Source organism: Alternaria arbusti, assembly GCF_024043155.1.
Source record: "Alternaria arbusti strain BMP 1465 chromosome Unknown scaffold_52, whole genome shotgun sequence".
Taxonomy (NCBI): Eukaryota; Fungi; Ascomycota; class Dothideomycetes; order Pleosporales; family Pleosporaceae; genus Alternaria; species Alternaria arbusti.
The window spans coordinates 350-10,028 of NW_026249992.1; the positions used below are offsets into that span (position 1 = coordinate 350).

The 9,679-nt window shown below is 51.5% G+C and overlaps 5 protein-coding genes across 5 annotated transcripts; 2 read left to right on the forward strand and 3 right to left on the reverse strand.

Annotated features, from left to right (window-relative positions):
- Positions 1-260: 260 nt before the first annotated feature.
- J4E86_011804 (uncharacterized protein) lies at positions 261-866 on the reverse strand (the record flags this gene model as incomplete). Its single annotated transcript, XM_051452286.1, has 2 exons — positions 261-728; positions 780-866. The coding sequence occupies 2 exons, from the start codon at positions 864-866 to the stop codon at positions 261-263; spliced, it is 555 nt and encodes a 184-aa protein (XP_051296546.1).
- Positions 867-1,655: 789 nt separating this feature from the next.
- Positions 1,656-2,750, reverse strand: J4E86_011805 (uncharacterized protein; the record flags this gene model as incomplete). Its single annotated transcript, XM_051452287.1, has 1 exon — positions 1,656-2,750. One exon carries the CDS (start codon positions 2,748-2,750, stop codon positions 1,656-1,658), a length of 1,095 nt encoding a protein of 364 aa, XP_051296547.1.
- Positions 2,751-3,789: 1,039 nt separating this feature from the next.
- J4E86_011806 (uncharacterized protein) lies at positions 3,790-4,249 on the forward strand (the record flags this gene model as incomplete). Its single annotated transcript, XM_051452288.1, is given in 3 exon segments — positions 3,790-3,877; positions 3,928-4,214; positions 4,229-4,249. The coding sequence occupies 3 exon segments, from the start codon at positions 3,790-3,792 to the stop codon at positions 4,247-4,249; spliced, it is 396 nt and encodes a 131-aa protein (XP_051296548.1).
- Positions 4,250-6,045: 1,796 nt separating this feature from the next.
- On the forward strand, positions 6,046-6,705 carry J4E86_011807 (uncharacterized protein; the record flags this gene model as incomplete). The annotated part of the gene is made up of 2 exons (XM_051452289.1): positions 6,046-6,206; positions 6,294-6,705. 2 exons carry the CDS (start codon positions 6,046-6,048, stop codon positions 6,703-6,705), a joined length of 573 nt encoding a protein of 190 aa, XP_051296549.1.
- Positions 6,706-8,665: 1,960 nt separating this feature from the next.
- J4E86_011808 (uncharacterized protein) lies at positions 8,666-9,359 on the reverse strand (the record flags this gene model as incomplete). Its single annotated transcript, XM_051452290.1, has 2 exons — positions 8,666-8,990; positions 9,274-9,359. The coding sequence occupies 2 exons, from the start codon at positions 9,357-9,359 to the stop codon at positions 8,666-8,668; spliced, it is 411 nt and encodes a 136-aa protein (XP_051296550.1).
- Between the last annotated feature and the right edge of the window lie 320 nt (positions 9,360-9,679).

Sequence of the window (9,679 nt, forward strand, 5' to 3'; positions counted from 1 at the left end):
GGGATTCTCTGACGATTGAGATCTACGCTCAGCCGTGAGGATCCTGTGCAATCTTGGCAACTGGGTAGCGCTTATAACAGACCATCATAACAGTGCTTGCCTGTTTCAGATATGTTTGGTTTCTTGCGTACCGTCATGCCAAATGGCCAACCTTCCCATCCAAGCCAACGATGCAATCAATGGCAACTTTGGCGATGTTTACATCACGAAGGAGCGAGACACACTTTCATCAAGAAAAGTGCAAGAGAAGGGGCAGTGATTCAGTATTCATCGTTCAACCATGCTAGTGTCTTCGCCTCGCCAACAAGCGCATCGTAGATGAAGCAGAAGCGCTCAACAAGACTTTGACCCTTGATCCCATCGTCCCACACGGCAACATCAGCCAGCGAGTGTAGACTGCGCACGACCACCGCTTGAACATCACTGCCGTCAACCCACTGGAAGGAGATAAAGGCACGTCGGGGCGCGTCGCAGCAATACGTATTGGCTAGGTCCCCAACAAGGTGTGCCCAGACATCGCCGCCGCCTGTTTTGCGACCAAGGTAGATGCTATCCCTGAAATTGGTTGTGGCGCTGGAAGAGCGAGCTTCGGGAGCAAATTGGAAGGCACGTCGGCGAATACAGGCGTCGTATCGAGCCATGTCGTCCTCGTCGTCACGACGGAGCTGTACTTGCGGAAGCCGGCGGAGTTGACAGAGATCACTATCGGTAGGCATGTCGAGATCCTTCTGTCAGTACGTCAGTGGATCGGACTTTGGCAAAATAGAGCGATTCCTTACGCTTAGGCGGATATTGGTAATGCGCTCACCATGAAGACCATGGCGTTCAGAGGAGAAGAGGGGAGCGAAACCGGTGGAGCAGATCATGGTTGATGGTTTGACGATGGGCAACGGGAACTGAATTCGGGCGATGAAAGAGGGTTGGAGCTCCGGGAGCTGCGGCGGTTTTGAGCTTGAGGTTTCCGCGGCCAAGGTGAGTTGTTTGTTGCAGCGACGCCGAGTTGGCTGTTCAGGTGGAGTCGCGCACACGCAGACCTTGCCACGTGGATCTGGTCTGTCCAGACCGGAAAGCGGAAGCCACTTGGAGCGTCCGGTTGCTCGAGGTATTCGCGGCGAGGCTGGGTTGATCGTTGCAGTGAAGTCGTGAAAACGCAGGCCTCCCCATGCGGATGTGGCTTATCCCGACGTGAAGGGGGAGCCAATCGGAGCGCCTGGCCGCTCGAGATATCCGCGGTGACGGTGGGTGGCTTCATGCCAGTTTCGATGGATTTCCTGACGACCACGGGCCAAACTTAGCCCTGTGGATGCTCTACCATATTGTCAATCGAGTTGGCGCGCATAACAGATAATAATAACAGTGTTCGGTTGCTTCTGACATGCTGTTTTACCCGCTCACCGTTATGCCAAATACACTAGATCCACGTCAAAACTAACGAATGAGGAATTGGAAATTTCAGCGTTTTTACATCACGAAGGAAAGAGATAAGCATTTGGTGCCGGTGAAGCAAGAGGAAAGGCAGTAGTTCAATATAAGCCTGCCAACTGTCTGTGAGGCCAAGAAAGTCACCTCATCCCAGACTGACCTCGCCTTTTCGAAAAGCGCCGGGAACCTCGGCCAGGATACCTCCGCTACTTCCCAGACGCTGCCAAACCTACCTAGACCTTGCCCAGTTTCACCAAAGTGCCCACCTGCTCGTGCTCAATGACCCTTCCTGCCTGATGGTTGACTCGCATAAAATCCTCGACGGCCCTCTGCGCGCGCAAGACGAAGGTGCCCTGCTTCACCGCGTCGGGCTTATAGGCGAAGCCAGGTTCGCGCGAAACACAGTTGAAGAACGCCCGGCCAATGCACTTGTACCCTGGCTGCAACGCACCTGGCTCGTTCCATCGCATGAGGTCTTCGCGACGCATGTTGTTGAGGGTCGCTTGAGGTGGAGAGCCAGGGAGAGCAGTGAGGGAAAAGAGATCGCCTTTGCCAAGGTCGACAGAGTTGTGGACCATAAAGCCAGCCGCTTCCGCAGCCTCACGCGCCTGTACACGGGACTCAATCCACAGTGGGTTGTGCGAGATTTGAACTGCGGCGTTGACAACCTTGCGTGGAAAAGGACCGATAGGGGCGTCGACAGTGCCCTGGAGGTCGGAGACGACTACACTCCCTGGCGCCTCGGTGTAACCATCGCGGAACTGAACAGGAACGCCGGCATGCTCGGGGCTCGGGGCGATAGCGAGGAAGCGGGCCGACATGTTGGTGATGAGGATGCCATCTGGCGCGAGCATTGTGCGCAATCGGCGGAGGAACTCCTTGCGCTGCCCAGGGGGGACGGTGTTGAGGACGTGGATCGCAAAGATTCGGTCGAACCCATTCTGCGGAGCTTCCGGCAAACCACGAACACGTGCGCGGAAGCCTGGATCAGTAGCCAGGGTGCATAGGAGATGGATGTCGTTGTCAGGCGTGTTCGAGGGATAGACGGAGAGGCGCGCGCGATGAATGGCCCACGGAATGTCCGTCTTGACAAAGCCTTGCACCGCATCAACCGCGACACAGAAACCGTTGCCGATGATGGGCTTGACCTTGGTGATCAGTTGGCCATGGCCCGAGCCAATCTCAAGCACAGTGTGGCCATGACGCAGGTTGGCCAACGTGAGAGCGCGGTCGTTGTCAGCATAAAAGAGGGTACTGGTCGCCTCGTGCATGCCGATCTGGCGGCTAAACGCCTGGACGAGGTCGTTGGTGGTGTCGTAGTAGACCATGATGGCGAAGAAGACGTCAGGGGGGGAGAGAGGGCAAGTGAGGATGGTATTGCTGTGATATGGGAGAGAGCACGAGGAAGACGGCAAGGATGAATATCGAGCTTGCAAGAGTGTGAATGGTAGAGCTTGTAAGCAGAAGATACTTGAGGCTGTGAGTGTGTCAAGGGAGAAGCTTGCGAGCAGGTGGTTATACTTGGCTGCGGCCTCCACCGCGAAGGTGTGTCGACGGTGGAGGTGAAGTCGCGGGCCGCCAGCCTTCACGTGCGTATCTGGCCGATCGCGGTGAGAAGGCGGTAGGCAATCAGAGTGCTATGCCGATGGGGATATCCACGGCGAAGGCCCGTTGAGCGTCGTGATGACGCGGAGTTGACTGTCGAGGAGAAGTTGCGCAAACGCCGGCCATCCGTCCTGGTTCTCGGCGACGAAGGTGTGAAGGCGGTAGCCAGTCAGAGGTCCAGGAGGATGGACACGTCGGCGGTCCAGGCGATTTGGTTCCCGCTGCGACGCCGAGCTCGTTCGTGCTGTGACGCGGAGTTCATTGTCGAGGCGAAGCCGCGCGAACGCAGGCCTTCCCACGCGCGTCTGGCCCATGCCGACCCGAAGGCAGAAGGCAATGGGAGCGCCAGGTGCTTGAGCTATCCGCGGAGAAGCCGAGTTGATTGTCGCTGTGACGCTCAGTCGACTGTCGAATTGAAGTTGCGAAAACGCAGGCCTTCACATGCGGATCCGGTCAATCTAGATGTGAAGGTGGCAGCCAATCGGAGAGCCAGGATGGCGGGGATATCCGCGGCCAAGGCGAGTCGATTGTTGCGCTGACGATGGGTTGACTGTCGTGGGGTCGGCAGCGCCCAATATGGGCGTCAAGCGGGTGGGGATACTTATGAAACCACCCACGGTAAAGGCCAAACGTGCGACTGTCAACAAGGCGACGGTCTGTATATCAACCCAGGCGTCCTCCCTTTGCTTTGCTCTTTCTCCCTCCAACTACCAGAGAATTGTTCCACCTCCACACACCTCTCGACTATTTCATCCAAGCACCATGTCCGACTCCACGCCCCTCCCCAGCGACGATCAGATCAAGGCGTTCTTTGCAGACGACTCGTCCTTCGGTCGATTTGTCGAGTTCAGTAGGCATCCACTCACGTGCGCTATCTACAACAGCTAACAAGCCATACAGTGGAGGTCTACCTCTACAGCCGCCGCATCACTGTCTCCGCCTGCAAAGCCGCCATCACGGCCGCCGGCTTCGTCAACCCGTCTGAGTTCCCAAGCCCAGCCTCCGTGTTCTTCGCCGACGAATCAGTCGAGGAACACCGTACCGACCCCGTCCGCAACGACGTCCACATGCAACTCATCGACTCTTCTCACCCTGGCCCGACGACATTCCGCTGGCTCCTTACCCAGCACAACCCAACCCAAAGCACCAGGCTCAACCTCCATGCGCTTACGTCCGTGTTGGCAACGGTAAGCCGCACCAGCTACCGTCCTTCTCACGGTGAGGTATGCGACCGCTGTCTTGGTCTTGACGCGCGACTTATAGCTGAGTGTCGGAATATCGGCGCCGATACTCTGCTCGTGCTCCTGGGTGATGGTGCTCCGGTCTGTACCAATTGCTTCGCTGCTGGTGTGGCGTGCGAATGGTACCAGGCGGATGATGAGGTTTGATGGTCGGAGTTGGAGGAAAAGAGAGATGCGAAGAAGATACCTGTGAAGTTGGGGTGGGCACGAGATGATATGTAGCTGATCCCAATTCAATCCACTTGCCACTCTTTCCATTTGCATCCTACCTCACGGCTATGCGTCCTCTTCGCAACGAGCAGGCTCGATGTGCAGAACGAGCCATACATCGAGCCAGTGTGACATCATAACAAAGCCACGCACCCCCACGCGACGCGCCATCTCCACCAGTATACACCCGTTCCAGAAAACAGTGTACCAAAACGACATATGCAAGAAGAAGCGCGGTTTGTGCGGGAAACTGTCGCATGCTCAATGGACGCTCACGAATGGGCGTCACATTGATGGATCGCGGTACCAAAGTGATCTTTGGTAAAAAATCGAAAATGTTGAAATACCGTGTCGGGCCGTGAATTCAGCCGGTGCGCAAATCGAGCCACCCGAACATCATAACAAAGCTAACCACCCCCGCGCGACGCGCCATAACTCCACCAATATGGACCCGATTCAGGATGCGATTGAAGCAATCGATTTGCGTGAAGACGGCGCAGGTTTTGGCTATCGCGAAGTCGCAAAAAAACTTGGCGTCAGCCAGGCGATGCTGGCTCGCCGCCACCGCGGAGTGCAGGCCGATCGTGCAGGAGGTGGCCAGAAACATCAGAATCTCAACCCCCAACAAGAGCAGGAGCTTGTAAATTATATTGAAGACTTACCAAAGCGAGGGCTACCTCCTACAAGAGAGATGGTGCGAAACTTTGGCTCTTCAGTCGCCAGAAGAGAGTGTTCGAAGCGCTGGGTTTCCCTGTTTCTGGAAAGAAACCAGTGCCGTCTGATCTCGAAATGGACCTCTGGAATGGACCGTCAACGTCACTACGCCGACTCCTACTACAAGTACAAGCTGTACTTTAATCTCATTCACTCCAAGATGGACGAGTATACTATCAAAAGCTGGAACCCCTACAATATGGACGAAAAGGGGTTTCTTCTCAGCCTGACTAGCCGGTCTAAACGCGTCTTTTCCAGGCACTTGTACGACGAAAAGGAGGTTTCCGAAGCTCTTCAAGATGGATTGCGAGAGTTTATTACCCTCCTAGCTTGTATTTGTGCCGATGGATCTACAGTTCCGCCCGCGATTATTTACCCAGGAAAAGGTTCACTTTAGAGCTCCTGGATGGAGGGCCTAGAGGTCGAAAAGCACCAAATTTTCGCCTCCACGTCGGCCACAGGGCGATCTAACAATGACCTCGGCCTTGCCTGGCTTGAACAGGTGTGCGAAAGAAGTACGAAGAAGAAAGCTCGCTCGAATTACCGCCTTCTGATTCTAGGTAGCCACGGAAGCCACGTAACCATAGATTTTATCGAATTTTGCGACGAACACAAGATCCTGCTGTTGATCTTTTCCCCCCATTCGACTCACAGTCTTCAGCCGCTTGATGTGGTCGTTTTCAAGTCACTTTCCAGCCATTATTCGGCCGAATTGACCCGCTACCCTCACTGCAGCCACGGGCTTGTTGGAGTCAAGAAAGGAGACTTTATAGGCCTTTTCTGGGCTGCCTAGCAGCTCTCTTTTACGTCTCAGAACGTCCTAAAAGCATTTGAAGCTACAGGAGTGTAGCCAATGAATGGGGGAGAAGTTCTGAAGCGATTCAGAAAGGCACCTTCTGATGGCAACAAAGACCCAAGATCAGAGCCAAAGGGCAACCGGAGCAGCTGGAAACACCTCCAAAAGTTACAGGAGGCTGCAGTGAAGAATAGGGATGAAGATGCGTCGAAACGGCTGTCTGTCGCCATCCATTCTCTACAGACCTTCAACGAGATCCTGAACACCGAAAATGACGGCCTGAAAGACACGCTAGCACACTAAAGGAAGCACGACAAGAAGAGTAAGCCTGTAGAGCCTCAACAGCGTCAAGAGTATCATGGTGGTGCTGTTTTCTGGAGTCCCCAGAAGGTGAGGGAGGCAAAGGCCCGAGAACAAGTCAGAGCAACCACAGAACTGGAGGAAAAGCTTGCAAAAGCAGAGACAAAGAAGCTGAAAGAGGCAGCAACATTGTACAAAAAGAAGATGCAAAAAGAAGCGCGGGTTGTGCGCAAAGCTGCGAAAAAGAGAGCCAAAGAAGAGCGCAAAAGGGCGGCTGAGGAGAAGGCCGCGAAACAAGCCCAACAAGAGCAGGAAAAACGCGATCGCGACGCTCAAAAAGCTCCCAAATCGTCGCAATCAGGTAAAAGAGCAATCTCAAAAGCCACAAAGGCGTCACGGTCAGAACGTGTGTTGTGAAGGTGTTGGGGGAGGATCCACGCTTGCCGCCAGAGGCCAGCACTTGCAGCCAAATCTGGAGGCAGAATTCGGCCAATTTGGAAGCAGCGCCATCTCCTTCAACCCTCTTTTCGTCTTTCCCATAGGAAACACTCTTGGATTTGCGCCGAGGCAACCGTGACGTCAAGTACGCCCGAGTGGCACTTTGCTGCAGTGGGTGGGTTCTGCGCATTGGTTGTCCTTGTTTACGTGAATGATATTTCTATACTCGCCGCAAACTATTATGTGATAATTGACTGTGATAATTAACTGTGATTATTGACTGTGATAATTCACTTTGACGATTAAATGTGGTTATTGACTGTGATAATAGACTTTGATGATTGAATATGATGATTGAATGTGCTGATTGACTGTGATGATTGAATGTGGTGGTTGAATGTGATAATTGAGTGCGGTGATGGAGGGTAATGATAGAGGGTGATAATTGCGGGTAATAGTTGAGAGTGGTGATTATGAGTGATAATTAAGAGTAATGTGATAATTGAGGGTAATAATTGAGGGTAATGATTGAAGGCGATAATTAGGGGTAATGCTTAAGGGTGGTGATTAGGGGTGATAATTGCGGGTAATGTGATAATTGGGGGTGGTGATTAAGGGTAATGACAGAGGGTGATGATCGAAGCTGATGATTAAGGATGATAATTAAGGGCAATGTGATAATTGGGGGTGATGCTTGAGGGTAATAACAGAGGGTGATGATTGAAGATGATAATTGAAGATGATAATTAAGGATGATAATTAAGGGCAATGTAATAAGTAGGGGTGATAATTAAGGGTAATGTTTAAGGGTAATAATTAAGGGTGATTATTGCGGGTAACAGTTAAGTGTGGTAATTAAGATTAATAATTAAGGGTAGTGTAATAGTCGAGTGTAATAATTAAGAGTAATAATTAAGGATAATGTTTAAGAGTGATTAGTAAGGGTTAAAATAGATTAGGAAAATTAAGAGTAATAGTTACATAAGATAAATAAGAGTAATAATTAAACGAATTAAGAAAGTGTACTAACTATATGTAATAACTTAGTGTAGTTATTTAATCTAATATAAAAGCCTACATGTTAAGAGTAATAGTTAAGTATACTAATAGAGAGTAATAGTAAAGGGTAATAATTTTAAGCTATAAGTAAGTGTAATAACTAAGAGTAATTATTGTGTGTGATAATTAAGTGCTAAAATTAACTGTAATAAACACTGCTCTGTGCCTATAATTATGTTGTTGTATTGTAGAAGATAATCTGCCTAAATAGCCTCTAATATTTAGTAACCTAGCCCTGCGGTGTGTTTTCACTCGCTCTCTTAGATTTAGTGTGCGGTGCTGTTGGTTGCTGTAGAAACTTATCCGCTAATCTAGACAGATATCGATTCTAAGGCTGTCGTGATATGTGTGAGGGGGTAGCAGCCTAATAACTTATTGTTGAATTTAGTCAGGAACGCTTATAAACATGACTCTTAGTTTCTAACCGCGTGCGCAGATTCGAGATTTCATCTTCGGTGTTGGTGACTTCGGCATAGGGGAGGACTATATCTGGAAGCGTCGTGGGTGGGCTTTGGGAAAGGAGGTAGAGGTGCACCCGGTCTGAAAGCTGTTGGAATGTTTATCTTGGGCACGTGGACCGCAAACTATGAACCTTGCAGCGATCTATAGCAAACGAAGGCACGTGAAATTGACCAGTTCGCGCCGTTGAAATTCCCTCCTCTTTCGGCGAATGGTAGACGCCCATTCGCTGTCACTGGGGATGTAGACGTCTTTGGCATCGCCGTCTGGAATACTAGGCTCGCGACGCTGTTGATGCCATTCAGCACACCATCAAGGAGATTCGATCTTAGACGGATAGCAATTCGCACTCCTGCGGCGCGAATGCATCGACTCAGACTTGTGGTTGCGCGTAGAGGGCCATGCAGACGCTCTCGCCATCCTAGAGCTGGGGGTCCGAGAAGGTCTGAAAGGGGTTTGCGCTTCCGGTGATGCTATCGAGACGTCGCTGTTGAGGAATGCTCTCACCGCTAGGTCCCAGAATGGCATCCACATTAGAGGGAATATCTTCAGCTTCCACAAGGCCCCTTTCAAATACTTTAGGAGACATTGCAATGTTCTGGTACATCGGCTGTGCTTTGCATGGCGGAACTGCATTCCCAATTTGCTTCTTGGCCTCGCCCTGGGCACCGGTGGATGGGTACAGGTATGGGAAGCTCTGCCACAAAGAGAGTTCGCGAGGTGTAAAGTGTCGTTTGCCGGAGGGACTGCGAGCTGTTTGTATCGCCAGTGGCGATGCAGCCTTGGAGGAATGTTCGCGGATTATAGGCTGATCTGGGGATGGGAAACAGCCTGGGCTCATGGTAGGGGTCGTTCATAGCTCGCCTGCCCGGCGCGTACTATGTTTGAGGGCCCGAAAGACGCATACAAAGGGTTTCAATCCACTTCCTGGTGCTCCATGAGTGGGCTTTAGGAAGCGTTAAAGAGGCGTTCCCTTTCTGGGTGCTGTTATAATATGTATTTTGGGCATATGGAACTTGAACGCCGAACCTTGCAGCCATGATAGGCACCCGCTTGCGCTTCTGTACAGGGCCGTATTGGCTTAGGTCCTGGATTTTGTAGCGGACTTCGTACATGATGTTTGATCATCCTTACATTGCCGTATTGATAGTTTGTATCCTTTCAATCGGAGTGGATTCCATTTGAAGGTTGTCAGGAAGCAAAAGCTGTAATAATTCGGAATTCGTTGGCAGACATCGTAACCAGCCCTGCCACCCACAAGCAGAGCATGCGAAAGTTCCTCTTGTGCTTCTTGTGGGTGGCAAGGCCAAACGTCTGCTCCAGGGTTGCGACACGCGGTTTGACCTTGTTAAGAACCCGCCAAACTTCTGGCTTTACATTTTTCTTATTCTTTAGGCCCCTCGTGGGTACTGACAGGTGAGGGTGCCTAATCTCA